General features: G+C 40.6%; 1 protein-coding gene across 2 annotated transcripts in view; it reads right to left on the bottom strand.

The window, feature by feature from the left end:
* Window positions 1-6077: 6077 nt before the first annotated feature.
* Window positions 6078-20198, bottom strand: part of CHIC1 (cysteine rich hydrophobic domain 1) — a 39875-nt gene continuing 25754 nt past the window's right edge. Inside the window, exons 2-6 of one of the 2 annotated variants that reach the window (XM_083485422.1) lie at window positions 18407-18461; window positions 16089-16244; window positions 13398-13454; window positions 13056-13115; window positions 6078-11250 (exon numbers count right to left, since the gene is read on the bottom strand). In XM_083485422.1, coding sequence (XP_083341548.1) covers window positions 11200-11250; window positions 13056-13115; window positions 13398-13454; window positions 16089-16244; window positions 18407-18461 — 379 coding nt within the window. In that variant the 3' untranslated portion in view covers window positions 6078-11199. The remainder of the gene's footprint in view (window positions 11251-13055; window positions 13116-13397; window positions 13455-16088; window positions 16245-18406; window positions 18462-20198) is intronic. The other variant, XM_083485423.1, reaches the window with a different exon arrangement.

Below are 20198 nucleotides of genomic sequence, written 5' to 3'. Positions count from 1 at the left end.
AAGTGCCGCCATCCCTCGCCCTTTCTTGGGCTTCTAACCCCGGAAGGAGAGGGGGTGGGAAAAAGTGGGGGGAGGACACCTCTCAACGTCGGAGCAGCGGAGGGAGAGAGGTGGTTGCGGCTGCTGTTGCGGGAGGAGCGGCCGAGTCCTAGCGCCCAGCCGGGAATATCTCTACTTGGGTTTGGGCCAGCTTTTCAAACGAAATTAAAATTTAAAATAACCCGGGGCTAGTGAGTCTGATCACTAGCGCGTTTCCTCCCAAGAAGGCTGGTTGCTGGGTAGGTGGATTTGCATGCGGAAAGATGGTCCCGTAAGAAAGGAAAAGTAGCGTGACAGGCTGCTGCTCTCTGAAGTCAGAGCTTTCCAAACTTTTCAAGCTGGTGACACACTTTTTAGACATGCATAGTTTCATGGCCCAGTAAATTCAGTTTTACTAGCAAAGCAGAGGTTAAACTAACCCGTTATAAGAGTGCGGGGAGCGTTCGCGCGACTTACATACAGTGGTACCTCGGGTTACATACTCTTCAGGTTACAGACTCCGCTAACCCAGAAATAGTGCTTCAGGTCAAGAACTTTGCTTCAGGATGAGAACAGTAATCGTGCTCCAGCGGCGTGGCAGCAGCAGGAGGCCCCATTAGCTAAAGTGATGCTTCAGGTTAAGAACAGTTTCAGGTTAAGAACGGACCTCCGGAACGACTTAAGTACTTAACCCGAGGTACCACCGTATATGCACCAGCCACGTTCCTCCACGAGGGCATGATGAAGCGAAGTGTATGCGTGCGCGGACCTATGGCTCTTTTAATCTTTAGAATTTATATGGGGCTTTTGAACCAGTCAACGATCAAGGTGCTTCTCATACAACAGCCCCAGGAAGGTTATCCAGTGTCAGCCCCACTTTTGCAGTTCAGAAGGCAGAGAGTGAAAAAGAAATCTTGCTTAAAGCGCCCCTGGCAGGCGGGAGATTTGGAGCAGGGTCTTTCTATTCCTAGCGCAATGTGGCAGCTGCTGCAGTTCGCTGGCTCAGCTTCATTAACGTGTGACCCCGAAATTCCAGATTCACCCACCCACCCACAATTGATGCCAAAGTTCAGTGCTAATTTGTGTCGCGAACCCGTATTGTGCCGCCCCTCAAACTGAATAACTGACACTCCAACTGGAGTTGCAAGTAGATGTCCCAAAACCCAACCTTGACGAGGAGGAAGGCCCCTGGTTTCTTGGGAAAGGTGTACTTAAACACCTTTTTTAACTCGTTATAAATCATTTCCCAGAAGGTCTTCACTTTTGGGCAAGTCCACCAGAGGTGAAAAAATGTCCCTTCAGCCTCCTTACATTTCCAACATTTATTATCAGACAAATGATATATCTTAGCAAGCTTGACTGGGGTCATGTACCACCTGTATATCATTTTCATAATATTCTCTTTCAAGGCATTACATGCCGTGAATTTCATACCAGTGGTCCATAACCTTTCCCAGTCTTCAAACATAATGTTGTACCCAATGTCCTGAGCCCATTTTATCATAGCTGATTTGACTGTCTCATCCTGAGTGTTCCATTTAAGCAGCAGGTTATACATTCTCGAAAGTACCTTAGTCTTTGGTTCTAACAATTCTGTCTCTAGTTTCGATTTTTCCACCTGGAAACCTGTTTTTTTATCCAACTTAAAAACCTCTTGTATTTGAGCGTAATGAAACCAATCTTGCACCTTAGTCTTTAGTTTTTCATAACTCTGCAGTCTCCAATTTTCTCCAACTCTTTCTATGATTTCCCCATATTTCGGCCAGCCAACCTCCATATTGGGTTTTTTCCAGGCCTTGGCCTCTGCTGGTGATAGCCACCTCGGGGTCTTACCTTCTAATAAGTCTTTATATTTTGCCCAGACCATAAATATTGCTCTTCTGACAATATGGTTTTTGAACATTTCAAAGGAGTGCACTGGTTTGGTGCTCTAATTTGGTGCTGTAATGCCAAAAAATCCAACCTTGTCTAATTGACTCCAAACAGGAGTCAACATTTTGTGCCGCAAAGCCCACATTTTGTGCTGCCTCCCAAACTGAGTAATTGACACTCAGACTGGGGGCAGCAGGGACACCCCAAAACCCAACCTTGTCTGACTGACTGCAAACTAATGCAAAAGTTGTGCGAATGGTTTAGCACTAAACTCTGGCATTGGATTGGAGGGGGATCTGGAATTTCGGGCTCACACATTAATGAAGCTCACCGACTCTGTAAATGATTGGGTGTGCAGCTGGGAAACACACAGCTAACCTGGCTGCCCAGCTGCATATGCCCATCTAGTTTACTATTTTGTGTTAGTTCTGAATACTTCTATATGTAAAACAAACACACAAACATTGCAAGAAGAAAATATGCACAGAAAGGAGAATGCTATGCCAGAAACAGCTTCTGTGATGGGTTTTCTACTTGCATTGCTGGTTTGGGACTAGTGTGTGTGTGTGTGCTTCATTTTGAAACCATAGGGGAACATTCAACATTGGTATGCCTCACCTCCTGCTGGCTGAAGTGGCACAGCCTGCCAACCATCCCCTGCCTCATTCTGCTGCACTGGTATGCCTTGTCTTTGTCTCTTCCAGTTTACATACATGAATAGTTGTATATATTATTGGAAAGAAGTGGGTACCCTTCTCTTTAAAAGACAAAACAGGCACAGATAAGCAGCACTTGAATGCGAGTTCATTATTGCAGGGGTAAAACTAGGCTCATTTTTGCCTGGGTCAAAGATCCAGTTTGGCATGCACACACCCCATGCACATTTACACACGCACACAGGCTAGGAGTCTCGGTGGTGCCCTTCTGGAAGCTTCACGCTGTGGAAGATCACCAGCATTGCACACCAAAGGTCCCAGGTTCAATCCTTGGCATCTTCAGCTAGGAAAGCCTCTTACTTGAAGCCCAGGAGAGCCACAGTTAGTCAGTGTACATAGGCAGTATTGAACTAGGCCAGAATCAGGCCTTCAGTGGGAGTGGCATCTTTGGAACCCACTCCCTTATTTGTTCTTTCCACACCTGTTGTAGATGTTCCTTTCTTAACAGTCCCTTCTAAATGAATATTGGAATTGGTATTGGATTTGAAATTGAGTGTGTGTGTGTGTGTGTAATAGTTGTTGCAGTTGTTTTACATGCAATTCAATTATGTTTTTATTGCATTGTAAATTACTTTGTGATGGATGTTCCTTAGGAAATGATTCATAAGTGAAATAAATGTTAGCCAGCCTGCTGTGCTCACAGCCAGAGGGAAGGCTGCTATCTTGGCAAAGGCCACACAAAAGTTTGGAGCCAGCCTTGTATCGGTGACAAGGCAGAAGCCCCCCTGCTCTGGGCAAGGAGCTTTAGATTAATAACGTCCTGTATGAAATTAAGCACACTCAGTATGGCACCAGCCTGTATGACTGCAGCCACCAAGCAACCAAATCACGTAATTCCCAACACTTGTGCACAATGCAAGATCTCCTTTGATATCCCTGTCTGCCACAAGTAGACTGAGCAAGCTTTGTAACATCTGTCCAGCCCTATCTGTCTAAGCTGTTTTGTGCCCTCATTATATGCTGATCTTTCAGGTGCTGAAATAAAAATACTCAGCATTTTCCTAAAAGGGGAAGAGCCTTCAGTATAACTTATCCTTACCCTGCATAGTAAACCTACCCTTCTCATTACATGCCAGCCTGATATTGCACACACAAATACAACATTATCCCATCAAGAATTAGGAGCATAATGCCTGAAAGAATCATGAATGGCCAGCTAATGGGAACATGCAGGACAAGATTAGTATTGTGCAATCTATGGCAGTGGTGCAGATTTGACTGGTTATTATACCAAGGGCTTTTACAGTCTAAAATAATATCATTGGAAAAACAGGCAGGTGGTGTAGAAATGTTTTAAATATCATATTTTTCCATGTATAAGATGACCTCTATTTTTTTGAACCCCAAATCAGTATTTTTGGGTTGCCAAAGTTGTTGATCGCCCATGTACAACCACCCATTAAGAAAATGCCTTATACACACAAAAAATAGTAATTGTGGGAAAGCCTTTCAATTTAGTATCAGTAGAATCACAAGCACTTGCTTGATACCAGTGTGTTTTATAGAGGTTCCGTCAGGCTAGGACGGATTCAAGGGCCCACTTAGCCATGAGCCTTCAGCCCATCAGTATCAGCCTAACCCACCTCACAGGGTTGCTGTACGTTGATAGAACACCATATTTGTTGCCTTACGCCAGGATATAAATGAAGGAAACTACATTGCAAAAACTGTGTTCCAAATTAAAATAGGCTAAAGTAGTTTAATACAGCAACAGTTGTTGTCGGCATCAATCTCAAGACAGTGTAGTGTGCTCCCAGGGGTGAAATCAAACCATGGTGTTAGCACCTATGTGACCTCTCCAGGGCAGTGACCAAGCCTGGGCAGTGTGTGGAGGTCCTGGGCTTCCCAGATGACAAGACAACCCTTTCGGCCTCACTGATGTAGTCCAAAGAAAAGCAGAGCAATATGTTTGGCACCAGATTTGTTGGAGGAGTTGCTGGAAGGAAGTGTACAAGGCACCATCCAACCACCTTAGGGACAGGTTTGTGTAGGGTTTATTGCTTAGCCTTTTCTTCTCCCAAAATGTCCTGCAAGGCAGCGGGTATTGATTTTTCCTTGGGGTGCACTCCTGAAGCCTTTTCACAAATGAGTATAGCTGTATGGCAGTGGAGGTTTAGGATTAGAGTTTTCCTTCTCCTAGATGGGCTACCTTCCCAGGCTGATGAGCTCCATCTGCCCCTCACTTCCATCTGCAGCAGATGCAGAAACCGCCTTCTTGACTGTTGGACCCACTACTGGGTCCGTTCAATCTGCTGGAGCCTGTCTTTGCATGCAGGGGTAGTCCCTAACTCTCTGAGGGTTTGAGACCCATTGGCTACCCTCACCTGGCTTAGCTGGCCAGCTGAAATTATTTCCTATGGTATGGCCACTGTAGCATGGTGACAGCTTCTAGGAGCCAGAGATGAGAGCTGAGTGCAGGGTGGGGATCAAAGGTGGACACATCCAGTGTCTACCCCTCCTATACCTACTACATCCCACAGCAACAAATTTGTATTAGTTGTGCTCCATATAGATGGCCAGGAAAGTTTGACTGTTAAGCTAATTTGGCCTTTGGTTTGACTTGACTAAGCACAGCCATTTTCAATGTCAATGTTAAAGCAAGCATTCAGAAATGACTGAGAGGAAGAGGAGGAGGAGGAAGAAGCAGCAGCAGCATTTGGATTTGATATCCCGCTTTATCACTCCCTTTAAGGAGTCTCAAAGCGGCTAACATTCTCCTTTCCCTTCCTCCCCCACAACAAACACTCTGTGAGGTGAGTGAGGCTGCGAGGCTTCAAAGAAGTGTGACTAGCCCAAGGTCACCCAGCAGCTGCATGTGGAGGAGCGGAGACGCGAACCCGGTTCACCAGAGTCACCATCTATTTTCAAGGGCCTCTATATCTTCCAAGCACTAGTCTGGAGGCCAGAACAATCCCAACACCTCACCTTGTGGCTGGTCAGACTTGATAGTGCTGGTTGACAACCCTGAAAAATAAGGTTATCACTTGTATGGCTCAATGAATGATCTCAATATCATGGATGGAAAGACTGAAGCATTTTATTCAAGAGGTAGATTAGGGCATAACCTGAAGGCACATGAAGCTACCGCTCAAGGAGATCCAGGTCTGGTCAATACTTGAATGGGAGGCTGCCTAAGAACCACATGTGCACTGAGCAGAATAGAAATGTACAAAAATAAACAGTCTGACCACCAGGGGGCAGCTAAAGTTGCTTCAGGGCTATGTTAAGACTGCAAGTTGACTTTCCCCTTAGTGCATATTAAGTAAACATGGATGCAGCACTTGTGAACACAGTCTGTTTACGGACTGTTGTCTGGTTGGATCCTATAAAGAAACCAAAGCAACAGAAAAGTTCTCGTCACAAAAAAATGGTTCACCAGTAAATTACTTCCAAAAGCAATTCACAGTGGAAATACCTAGCATCCATATGTTGGCTAAAGGAGACATAGGGCAATGCAGGAAGTCACAGACACAAAGCTTAATTAGTTTTTTTATTTTAAAAACTTCAAGGCATGAAATCATCCTATTTAAAAAGTGGCTGTTAGTTCGTAAACTGAATAGAAGTATTGAGGACTTAATTAAAATGCATACAGTTTAACAAGTTTCATGAGTTACAAATAATTATAAACAAAAAATTCACAAAATTACAGAATGTGAACATATTTTAATCCAATGTTGTTTACTAAAATGGTAAAATTATTTACACCATGTATCAACCCACTGACCCCCTCCCCTTATTGCTCAATGCTAGTGTTTTCAAGTGGAAGTGATCAGTCATTGTCAGGACACTAAAATGCAATATTCACAGTTGAGCATGTAGACTTTTGAATCTTAAATCAGGACAAGAAAATGGATTTTTGAATTTATCAGTGTTAGTCATATTCAGGAACAGACCCACTGAAATCAATGGGTTTTTCAGTGGGTCAGTTTCAAGTGTGACGTAACATAGGATATCTATAACACATTCCACAGTTTGGGGTGGGGCAGAGCCTCTAAGTTCTGCAATACTGATGCAAAATGAACAACCAGTATACATATTATATACAAAATAAGGTGGTACACTTCTGGACTGTACCAGACATCTGCAGGTGTGCAGCATCCAATATATGAATACTCTCCCAAATTAAAAGAACCCATACATGTAGTAAAATAGTGCATCAAGGAGAAAGTTTAGTGTGGCCCACCCCCTGTGGTTCTAGTTTAGTACATGCAGAAAGCTTTGTTACTTATAATTTGGAACAGCGTTTATATGTAGGACACTCCTCACCTATGGAATTCTACCACCTCTCCTATACCATACAAAATGGCTTTAAACCTTGTAGGGAACAATAGCATAAAATCAGTGACAGCGTTTGGCTTGGGTTTTCCAGTTTGCCAATGAAATTCTATAGCTTTATGTATACAGCTCTGTACATCTGAAATGTTCAAGGCACTTCCTCTTCCACTACTTGGGCATGTTACTATAGATCAGGGATGGGTAAACCTGCAGCCTTCCATATGTTACTGGGACCACAGCTCCCATCATTGGCCATGCTGGCTGGGACTAACAGGTGTTGGGAGTCCAACTTCTGAAGGCCTGCAAGTTTCCCATCTCTGCTGTAGATCTACTTGACTGCTACAGGTTATGAAAAAGAAAAGAGGAGCTTCTGTCGTGGGGATGGCCCAACTGCACAAAAAAATCAGCTAAAGAGGCAGCATGGAAGGAGCAACCAATTCAAGATGTAAAGCACTCGAAACAGCACTAGGGAATGCTGAAAACACAGTAGGGAATGTGAAAACCAAGGAGATGCTCCCCAGAATCATCTGTAAAGCCACTAAGTATACTGGGATGCACCTCTCAGGTGGTGTGTACATTAACTCAGAATAGCAGAACAGCTTGAGCAGAACTTGGGTTTTTACAGAATTAGACTCCAGGGCTGGTATACTGTCCTCACAATCCTACTCAAAGTAGACCCACTGAAATTAATGAACCCATTAGTCATATCCCTTAATTTCGCTGGGTCTACTCTGAGTACGGCTGGAGTTGAATACTGCCCCAAATATAATTTACTTTTAGACTGAAGGCTACGTGGTTCTATCTTACAAACATTTGGATATTAAGAAAAAGATGACCAGATCATGAGCCAAGTAAAATCTTCCACATTCATGGGTATTGAATTCAATGTTCTCATGTGTTAGAAGGGAGAGGTGGACTGTAATAAGGATGGGGGTGGGAAAATCATCCACGGGCTGCATCTTGGCTCCCCATGTGGAACCCTCAATCCTAGAGCAATCTGAAGGTGAAGAGGAAGTAAGGATTGGGGCAATCTTTGTAGCTTTACACAAAGCTCCTGCAGCTTACTGAAAACTGAAAGGGCTGACATCCCCATTCCTCATAACATTTCATTGCTGTTGAATCAATATGAAGACAAGAGGAAGGGGGGAGGCTCACACTGTGTACACATGCCTCAAATACTACCCCAAATAGGATGAATTGGGTAGTATTTTACATCTGTAAAAATGCAATACTTACATTATTTGAATCAACAAAATTCTGCATGCTACTATTAGTAGCAACACTGTTGGGCCATGGTTTTTTCATTAGAAATTGAATTAACAAACATTTGGCTCTTGTAGACCTAACAGGTAACACGTATGGACCCTTTGTTAGACAAACTTTGGAATTCAACTGAGCTTTTAAACTGTCTGAGACATGGAAGATTTGTAACCTAATCCTACAAAAGAGGAAAAGAGAGATTAATTGGAAACAAGTCACACTAGTGTCTATGGAATTAGCTTCTACATAATATGATCAGAATGAGAAAGTGGAGGTGTTTTTGTACAAGTCTTAATTTAAGACATACTACCAAAATGAAAAAGCTCCAAGCCTGGCACAGTGTTATGATTATTTGAAGCAAGAATGGGGTGGGGTGAGAATCGCACTGTAACCACTGAGCAAAGAAATGACATGCATCTAAAAAGACACATGGATAGTATTCAGAATTCATTACAAAGAGTGTCAAACACACACTCAAATCTTCTCAGTGCTAAGAAACTATCCAAAGAAAAACTCACAGGGGGAGGGGAATAATAGTAAGATTTGTGGGGTTTGGGCTTTTCTGTGATATTCAAATGTGACAGTTATGCACTTATGCACTGTAGCACAAGAAGCTTCAGTTACATCAAGCAAGAAACAATATTTAGACTTACTCTTTTTGGCAATACTGTACATAACTCTCAACACCCTTTATAATGAAGGGAAAAACACTACACTGCATTTCACATTGTGCCACATTATTTGGCTATTCAAATATTCATTCTGCTTTCCAATACTCCTCTGTTCAATACCATGAACATTTTAAAAGAATGTGAAATACCTACACTGAGTAATAAAAAGGTCTAAGTAGCAAGCAGCTCCTCAAAAGTTCTATTTAACTGATATTCCATTTTTAATACTCAGTGTTCCATTTTAAAATCCAACTGGATAGCTCTTGCCATCAGAAATTTCCTCCCGGAGCCAGAAGCCTGGGCATCACTAAATATTTCAAGGTTCAAGTTATACCACATAGCTTAGAATCATTTGCTTTTGCAGCTGTGCAGTATAAAGCATACTAAGGAGTGTTCCATTCAAGTCCATGATATTAAGGATTCCACAGGCACTCTGGTGCATGCATAGAGCTCCAAGTAAGCAATAGCTCTACCATTCTACTAAATGGGCAACCCTAAACATGCAAGTGGTATATGCATACATAGATGCATGCAAGTTCTTAATGAAACAGGAGCTCTGGTCTGCACAAGAAGCTGCAATGCAAGGCTCATGATGGTGGTAGCTTGCTTTCTTCATCACCACTGTTACAGCAGAGCCACAAGCAACATAAAATTGCAGGCACCTTCTGACCCCATTTTAGTCACAATTATAGCAACATAACTGGGGTAAAACTGGAATATGTAGTGTGAAAATACATGTAAACCAAACATTCCAGAGTCAAAGCTAACATATTCATCAAAGAAATATTTCTGATGAATTTTTGGCTTCCCAGTTCTTGAATCCTACCCTGCACTCATTAGAGGCTTTTCAGGTATAAGTGGCCTTTTGTGCTGAATATTATTCAGTCCACTGGACAGAGAGATATTCAGAGATATTCATAGAATCACAGATGAACACCTCACCTCCCAAATCAATCTGTCAATGAAAACCAAGCAAGGCAAGAGCCACCAAGCTGAGTGCATGTCTTGACATATACGGTAATTATTCAAAGAGTAAGTTACTGAAATAGAGGAACCTGGTGGCTTCCAGATCTGCCATGCTATTTCAGTAGTACAGCTTACCCAGATTCTTTGAACTTTTTTAGAGGGATAGTCTTCATAGAAGGATGAATCATGTTATGTTGAACAAAATAATAATATAAGAGAATACCCAAGTACTACTCTGCTAAAAAATTATTTTCTTTACTGTATTTCAGTTCTGCCAAAGCCCTTAAAACATAATGTAGATTACAATCCTACACACTACAATGTCTACTCAAAGATAAGTCCCATTGAATCCAATGAGGTTTCAATGGTAAGTGGAGTTAGGATTGCAACTTTAGAGTAGACCATACTCAGGGGGATTTTTGATGTTCTCTCCATGAAAGCAGACACTCACCCTAGTGACATATCATAAAATGCATTTGAAAGTTTCCCCAGTTTTAATGGAAGCTAAGCGGCATGCTGTGGAAAAAATTCAAGCCAATAATCCCATTGGGTTTGTGACTCCTTGGAGATATACAGGTGTCGCAATAATACCTTTATATGTGATACATTTTCGCATTCATTTACTAACAAAGTGCACCTGAGCGGGACTTTTGGTAGTATGTACAAACCCATTATTGGCTTCATAGTATGGCACACTAATGGGTCATACAATCAGAAGAATGCTTACAGACATAATTCATAATAAATCTATGTAGAACAAATGTAAAACAATAGGAATTATATTACATTTTGTAAACCTTCATGTAGTATCACACTTAACATTATACAAAGAGGCAATATTTATAGACCCATTGTCTATATTGCAAATGAACCCTAACTCCACTTCCACAATGTAAAAAGAGCAGCTTTGCAAGTGCAGGACAAAACCAGTGCTGCTGTTCATTGCAAGTCTTATACAACTGGATTATCAAAACTGTATTAATAGTTACTGAAAGCTAACCTTGGTTGTTTCTGTTAAGAATTTAAGATAGTGTGAAATTGATGTACCGCGTAAGAAGGATGTATGTTTGGAAAACAGATGGATTTCAAAATTCATAAGGCAGCATGCTCAAAAAAGGCTACAAGCAGCACTGATTCTATATCAATAGTGGCTATTATATCTGTAGTGACAACTCTGCATCACTGAAGAAATTTAAAATAATATTTCAGGGTACACACAGAAGCCTCATTATTTAACATTAAAAATGTGCAAATTGTTTTCTTCTTAAAATGAAAGAAAGTAACATAGCAACGAAGCTACTCTACTAAAGAACACCTTTGTGTTTGAAAATCACAGAAAGGTAGACCATCTTCTCTCCAACATCCCCTACAAGGCACTACAGGTAGGAAACGACAGATAACATGAAAGGTAATACTGCTCCTCAGTCAGGTCGAAATATGGGATATTTTGGTAAGAATTCTATTAGTATTACCTATAGAAGGGGAAAAAAAACACAAACATATATTAACCAATACATTCATCTCATTAGCGTACAGAATATTAGGTAGGCTACAAGTAATTAAATATGTTGGGTAAAATCATGGACAGTACTTTATACCAAATCAATCACTGGCCCATTTAATTCAACTCTTCTATACTGGCCCACGGTGAAGGGTACCCAATTGACAATATTTCAGACCTTGCTCCCCCTAGTGGATCCTGAAGGTGCTTTTTCTCTGAGTCTAACTTGGCAGTTTTCATCTTCTGAGTTACAGCTGCTTTCCGGTTGTTTATTCCTCAAATGGCACCACCAACAAAGGGCAGAGTTATCAGCAGTTTTGTTGCCTTATATAGCACTTGAATGATCAGTGCAATGTGGGAAATGAAGCTTCTGCAACAATGTGGCAAGTCCATAAAAAGGGAAGCTTGAAACTTCCCTGTTCACAAACTTGGCAGCCACTGTGGCACCGCGCACAACCTCCTCTCTTCCCACTGCTCATGCATGACACCAGTGAGCAAGTACAGGGCTGGTTACAACAGGTGACTCTGCCAATCTGAAACCTTTCCTGAACAAATTACGCCCCTAAACACATGCAGAGGTCCTAACTAATCCAGGAGGAGGTGAATAATTCAGCACTAAAGGCTATGGGAATCTGAGCTAAAGGTCTGCACATATATGCATGTAACTGAAAATTCCCTAAGTGCCACAGCACTCTCAGTCTCAAATGTTCAGAAATTCCAGTACGGTTCTGTAAAATTCAAAAGATATAGACCTTGTAATGGAAGGTACATGGCTAATACCTTGTTGCTACAACCAGCTTGCTTAAGAGCCACAGCTGAAATCTGTGATTTTAAAAAAGTCTGATAGGCCAGTCTGCATCACCTCAGGACCTAAGATGACCACATTTACTTAAATATTTATATATGAACCAGAATGGTTAATGATGGGGGGGATGACAACAGTGACAAAGGTAAATGTAGATTCATGATATCCACAGAAGGAACAGATAACTTCAGAAGAAAATCAATCTGCACCATTAGCAGCATGAGGACCCAGTGCCAAAAATGTGGAAGTCCAATACAGCATGTAACAGATGAAACCAGCATATATGGAATGAACATAAAGGAAAGGGGATGGGGGGGTAGGGGGGAGAGGAGAGGAGAGGACAGGAGAGGAGAGGGACAGCTCTTTCCCACCTATCTAATTTGCACCACATGAGTAACTGGAGGCAAGGAACTGGACTGAAACTACAGCTTGGAAGCACAATACAGTGTCAACTTGGGTTACAGATGCTTCAGGTTACAGACGCTTCAGGTTACAGATTCTGCTAACCCAGAAGTAGTACCTCGGCTTAAGAACTTTACCTCAGGATGAGAACAGAAATTGCAGCAGCAGTGGGAGGCTCCATTAGCAAAAGTGGTACCTCAGGTTAAGAACAGTTTCAGGTTAAGAACAGATCTCCAGAACGAATTAAGTTCTTAACCCAAGGTACCACTGTATCATATTAACCATTCTTCCCAATGCTACCAACTTTCTCCAAATGTTGAAATAAGGCAGACTTTTTAGAAATGAGAGTGTCCCAGTGAATTACACAGACGGATACATAACCAATCCTATCCAGGTTTACTTAGAAGGATTTCCTACAGATTTCAGTGGGGCTTATTAGTATGCACAGAACAGAAGAGCCAAGAGTGTTTTGTTCAAAGTAAGAGCAATTAATTGAGAAATCAGTCAGAAAAATAGGGAAACACCTTTGTAACCAACAATCTGTTAACAGAGAAGTATAAAGTACTTACATACTCCATCATATTGCTAGTTTCGCATTTCCTTTTACTCAACTTCCAGTGCAAACCAAGCTAGGAAAGTAATATAATGTTTAGCATTACCTTAATGGGAGCATAATATTTAGCATAATGTTACACGACTATCTGTGTGTATAGTTATTTTATCTGTCCATTTGGGATATTAGCATTTGTAAGGTTACAACTGGGGCACATAAGCAATGCAGAAGCATCTTTAATCCAGCGATGTGTCTTTGTTAATTGCATTCTACTTGCTTATAATAAATGTATTCACACTAAAACTGAAAAAACCCTGAAACACTCCACCATGATTAAAGCAGCCACTTCCCTTCTTACCTTGTGATATAGTCTGTTATTTTCCCATTCTAACAACTTCTCAATTGATCTTCTAGTCTAGGAAAGATGACCAAAATAGCGTTAGAATATGGATTCAATCAGTTTCCTTAAATATGGCCCATAAAACTGGCCCATGTGTCTGTTGCAATTGACAAGGACTTCTACAAAGCATCTCTCATCTCTTTGGCTCTACACAAATAAGATAGGATGAAGGAGAACACAACAGAATAAAAGACATACAGTCTTCTCCAGTTTTGATATAGTCCGCATTGAACACTGTTTGCTGTGAAGAACAAGAGGGGAGAGTGTTGTTGTGCTCATACCCTATTTGTGGGCTTCCTAAAGGCATCTGATTAGTCACTATGGGAAAGACTAGATTGGCCTTTGGTCTCATCCAGCAAGGCCATTCTTATATATTTTGTTCTGTGAACCATCCTGAGACTTCAGGTTATAGGAAGGTATATAAATTCAAGCAAGCAAGCAAGCAAGCAAGCAATAACAATTAATATAAAATGAAATATATGACCAGACTGCTTGCAGTATTTACAGAAGTTGCACAGGGGTCAGGAATTTTGATGAATATATCATCTGGACTGTTCCAATTCAAGATAGATGACAGTGGGGAAACTATATTATTGAATGTTCACTATATACTTGTTCCTAGTCATATTGCTAGGGAACAAGAGCAGAAGAGTGCTATTACACTCATATCTTGCTTGTGGGCTTCCCATAGGCATATGGCTAGCCATTGTGAGAGCAGAATGCTGGACCAGATCCACCTTGGGCCTGATTCAGCAGGGGTTTGATATTCTTAGGCTGTGTAGGAAGGACTATGAAACAAGAGAGCAGCTTTTAAACCTAGCCTTCTCCAGAAAATTTTCTATATACAGGGACTAATTTTTTTGCTGGAGGGAGCATTCACTCATGCCACCTCTAATTGCAGTCTGAAGTAGTACACCCAAGAAACATATTATGATTCATAAGTTTATATCAGTGCTGGGGAATCTGTAGTCCTCCAGATGTTGCTAACTCCAACTCCTATCACTGCGTGATCATTGTCCATGCAGGATGGGGCTGATGAGAGATGGAGTCCACCAACATCTGGAGAGTCACAGGTTTCCCACCCATGGCTTATGCCATATTATGTAAAGTATTTCTATTCTAATCTTGCAGTCTGAAGACATGATACACAAGGGGAAAGGGAGGAGGAGGGGAAAAGGAAGGTGAGGCACCAGTTCTTAAAGTTACAATTCTTATAAAGACCAGCTGTGATGGAAACAGTACAGATAGCCTGATAGAAGGGCTCCCACCAAGTGATAGTTGATGGGAGGGCCAAAGGCCTGTTAGCAGGGGCTACGGAATAGCCTGGTGGAGTAACTGGAAATGAGAAGGGATTAATTTCCTTCATGAGTGTAAATCATTCCATGGATGAGCTAATCACAGGTACAAAGTCAGACAAGCCAGTGTTCTGACTATATCTATGATATGTCATGGCAGCTCCGTGTGTCAACCTGTAGGTCTGCAGTTTGTCTGTCTGTTGGTTAGTATGTCGCTGTTACCCGTCCACTGTTACATCTTTACATGTTACAAGTTATTTAAAGTTATTTAAAGCAACCAAAATACAAGTTATTTAAAGCAACCAAGATACTGTACTTTGTAGTTGTATGCATCTGTATATATCTATCTGCAAAAACCTACAAGCTGTATATATCTACGTCCATAACTGTTTTACTCAGCCTTATCTTCTGCAACAGTAAACTATCTGAACCTTTCTCAGCTTGTGTTTGGTTACTGGTACCGGAAGGAACTTCCACTGCATGGGTATCTCACTTGAGACTCCCATCATAGCCCTGCTTCTTTTCTCCCCCTCTGCTCTATGACCTGGTGGAATAGTCCTATGGGATTCAGTAGCGACACTATTGGAGTTTTGGCACAAGTGCCCAGGGTGATCTTGGTGGCAACTGCTTTTAAGTGAATTAACACTCAAGCAAGAATATACCAACCAGATTTAATACTGGGCCTACTGAAATAGCTATGACCTCCATTTCTCTAATTTAAAGTGAGTAGAGGTTCCTAGAGATCTGCCTAAAACAGGCATAATTCTGTACCTTCCTTATTTTCGAAACCTGTGCTGTCTTCTGCTCTCTATCAAAATGAATGCATTATGAGCAATTAGCTAAGGTTTGGGTGACAAGAGCTTTGAAAGCCGCAAGAAGGCAAAACTAAGGCACTTAGGGTTTATTGAAAGGACGCTGAACAAATTCAGAGATCTAGAAGTATTGATTGCATTTCTACAGAAATAACTTAATAGGCAAATAAAGAATTTATTTGGGAATAAACTCATGTTTAGACTCATGTTTAGAAAAAGAAAATAATTTAGAAAAGAAAATAATGTATGAATCAATTAATTAAAAGAATAAATTCCACATATCATGGTGTTGTAATGAATTTTAATCATTTAGATATAAATCAGAGTAACAGAGTTCTTGTTGTTTGAAAAAATAAAGAGAAAAATGCTGACAGAAAAGGACAGATGTTCTAAGTCAGTACAAGAAAGATGTGAATTATTTTGATATATATCCAAGAACAAAGGTTTGTGCAACTAATGATCTAAAAGAAATAAAGAAATTAAGAGGTCAAGCAACTGCAGGTAGCTGCTGGTAACACTAGTAGCCTAATATGTGTACTTACTCTTTTGTTCAGACAGACAGCAGGCCACAGACTGCAGCCAAGTGTGCAGCAGCAGCACAAACAGCCACAGAGAAGCCATTTTACACTGATAGGGAGATTCTTCTTTAAACATACATTTACACGACTGATACTTGTCTTGAATTCTTCTGGAGCAACCTGAAAAAACAAGAGATAAACCTATACTGGGAACCATATATATAGAGAGAAAGCAGAAAAAGAAAATATAATTATGGGATTTATTTATTTCATAAAATTTATATGCTGCTTGATTGTAAAAAAATATTGTAAAGGCTGTCAGGAATTAGAACTCGACTGCCAGTTTGTGTGTGAGAAAATGCAGTAATCACTAAGGATGAAATTTTTGTTTTAGTTACTCTACAGACACTTTTGGTATTCTTACTTGTGTTTCTTGCCTGCATAAATAGATTTAAATACTTCAACTTCATGCCAAATCAGTTATTCTTATTATCATCATCATAGTAAATGTTCAACACAGTAAAAAGTGAGCTCTCTCTCTCCCGCTCCCTCTGCAAATACAGTTTTAGCAGGCTACGGTAAGCCCCACAGTCCTTAGGATAATGTTGCATGTGTGAATTATGGAATCCTTTTCAAATATCCTCTCACACAAAGGTTGCAAGGTACAGAAACGTGATGGTCCTCAAGGAGCAAGTGACCAGAATAGTGGTCCTCAATAAAACAGTGTTTTAGGAAATTAGAAATTTTCTGGAGGAAAAACAACCCAAACACTCAGACAGCATTCTAAGAGATTCCTTTTTGGCCCAGTACACCATAAAAGGGAATAAAGGTGGAGGGAAGGGTCATAATATTTTACAACAGGATACAAGAGAGGAAAGGAGCAATGACCAGCAGGCTCACTCTCCCTTCTTTGGCCATCATAATCACAGCCCAATCAATCACGCCTTGTGCCAAATTACAATACGAAGGGGATGTTTTATGACTTACACTTCCTTGCACTGGACACCAATTTCCCCACAGAAGTCCTTGTTGTTTTAAGATCAGGACAGGAAACTGGACTTTCCCCCTAAAGGATTATTGATTGATCCAGGTGACAGGGAAGTGGCAGATTTAAGGCCATATATCACAAACCAATATTTTCATCCATCAAGTAAGAATTGAAAGCTAGGACTGAGACTTCTTGCCTGAACATGCAATTCTGTTGCATGTTGAGAAGATTACCAACATATCCATTAAAAGAATTAAGTGAACAAAAAAAAAGGGACAAGAGTTTGGGGAGAACTCAAAGATTTACCAAGGAAAAAGAATGATTGTAACGTTGAAGAGGAGGGAAATAAAATTGATTGTTAGGGCCTATATTTTGAGACCTATCCCCATTCTTCATCTTGTCTTTTTAAAGCTCATCATAGGCTTCCTACTTACAAACTTCCTTTTGTACAAATTAAAACAAAATCTCAATCCAGTCATCTCAGTTAAAAAAATAATTACACAAAATATGTTCACATTCTTTATTTATGAAGATACTTTTTATTATCAACATGTATGATCAATAACATAAGAATTCAAATATTAAAAAGCAATCCAGCAATCTGAAATGTGGAGTTTAAACGTAATTGTTCTGTTGCATCTTAATCCTACAAATATCCTTTTTAAATATAAAGGTAAAGGTAAAGGATTAAATATTCTGTATAAGGAACAAAACACACTCAGCAGAATATCTTCACAATACTTGCTATAACTCAGCAATATCTTACTATTGCTAAATTAGTATGTATTGCCATTGTTATAATCCAGAATTCCATGATATTAAAAGTATTCCATGGTAATTGCTACTGACTTTAACTTAAGTATTTTAAATTATGCCTGTGTTGAAAATGAAATGGATGGTAGTTACAGAACCAAAGATAATATGTGTTCCAGATAGCATCATTATTTATAATTTGTTAGTGCTTAAAATGTACAAGGCACTTTACATTTAAAAGTGTACAGATCCCTATTGCACAAGGTATTAGTTGTGTCCCCGGACATTAGAAAGTTGAAGCAAGATTTGTGGAAATTATAGATGCCAGAGAGAAGCAATAAAACAAAATGAGGATTCTAGGAAGAGCGAAATGAACCTAGAATCCAATAAGATGAAGTGACTAAGATGTCAATGAACCTACACCTGGTACTCTGCTCCACAACACATTAACGTGGAATTCCATGAAAATCAATGGCTGGATTTCAAAATATAGGAGTACAGGTCAGGATCACCAGATCTTTCAATTCTTTCATTTAAGACATTCAGCCGACTGAAAGAAAAGCATTTTTGCAATTTACAAGGGGTACACGTGCTGACTTACCTTCCCTGTCAGAACAGAGGGAAATTCGGTGTCAAACTTGTTGGTCAAGCCAAACCTTAAAAAACAAAAGAGAAAAAGTATTTCCACCTAACCTGTTTCTAACGCCATAAGTTATATATTGCTGCTACTTTCCACATCAGCTTTCAAGTGTTCATAGTACATTTTAAAGTACTACTGAAAACGTGCAGAGAACATAGCTCCTTTTATTAACACTTAATTTAAAAACCACATCCAAAGGCATGCACCTTCCTCCCACTTTCATGGTTATAGACTATTAGGGCAATTGATGTTTCTATTTGTATTAAGTAGTGACTATAAAGTTCATCCGTTTCTTGCTTATGCCCACAGCCTGATGAACTGTAAAGAGTACTTTGCTGAGATTATTGCAGAACCTGAAAACTAAAGGAGGAATTCAACATAGCTCTTGACAATTGTTTCAGACAGAATGATCCCCCCTCTTCTCTCCCCATATCCTATTCCAGAGTTTCTCGTGACCCTCATAGAGGCAATTTGTGGGGGGGGGGGGCATGTGGGGGGAGAGGGTTAAAGCTGTGCAGTCCTTTCTTGGGATTCTGCTAGTGAGACTCATCAGCTGAATATGACTCTAGGAATTAGGGGCATAATCCTTTCAACAAAACTGATGCAAAAATTATTGCACTTTGAACACCCCCCCCACTTTACTGTTGAGCTCCCTTTGGATGACAAAATGACGCAACATTTTAACAGTAATCCCAGTGGGTCCCTCACAGGATGGAATCACAGCAGTGTCATTTTGGCTTTGCTACCTGCCTTGCATACACCAGGGCTAGGCGATGTCTGGTTTCCAACATCAGGTTAGATATCACCAGCTAAACTTCACAATAAAACAATGTATCACAATGTCTGAAATAAAGATGAAACTATGTGGCAAAGAGATAACCTATTTCTTTAAAAAATCCATCAACCTTTATTTTTAATACGGAGGGAAGCTATTTATGGGGCACCAAAAATGTAAACTCCAGGAAATGAAAACACTTCTCTCCTTCTTTTTCACCAGTGGGTGTGGGCCAGAGGGAACAAAAAGGAAGGTGAAGAAGCACATAAGGAAGCATAGGGGGTGTGGGAGGGGAATGTGTGAGAAAGCAAAGGGGCAGGGGAATATTAGGGAGAGTACGATGGTAAGGAGGAGAAAATGGGGAACGTAGAGGGGGAGACACATACATGTGTGTACACACAGAAGTGGAGAAGAGAGGAAAGGGACAAAGACATGAGGGATACACAGGCACACATTCATGAAAAGATTTTGGTTCTTCTCAAGCCACCATGGCTTGGCCCCCATTGCAGGAAAACTTTGCAGGGGGAAAAAGAGCAACCTTTCATAAAGTGACACCGTGCACAAGGCCGATATTTGGCGCCCCCAGATGGATCTTCTCAATTTTGCACCGCCTCAGATTTTTGAATGCATGAAATTAACTATGTAAAAAACGAGAACAGAAATAATGGACTGCAAACAGTGTTAAGCACCCCGAGGAAGAAAAAACTCTGTAAGAAAAGCAGGTTCTACATGCAATGTATCATACGATAAATGACGCTCTGCTCCTTGAAAACGCATGGAGACTGATAAACTAAAATGAGCACCCTACATCAATATTTCTCAAGCTGTAACTAGGGCTGGATGATGTCTAGTTTTAAAAATAGTAGTATATCACCAGCAAAAAATCACAATATACCAATATAACACAATGTCTGAAATAAGGATGGAACTATGAAGAGGTGAACTGGGTAATGTCTTGGCAACAGCTACTACTTAGGG

The sequence above is a fragment of the Podarcis liolepis genome (genome assembly GCF_965112155.1).
Source record: "Podarcis liolepis genome assembly, chromosome: Z".
Lineage (NCBI taxonomy): Eukaryota > Metazoa > Chordata > Lepidosauria > Squamata > Lacertidae > Podarcis > Podarcis liolepis.
This window is presented reverse-complemented; position numbering and strand designations above follow the sequence as displayed.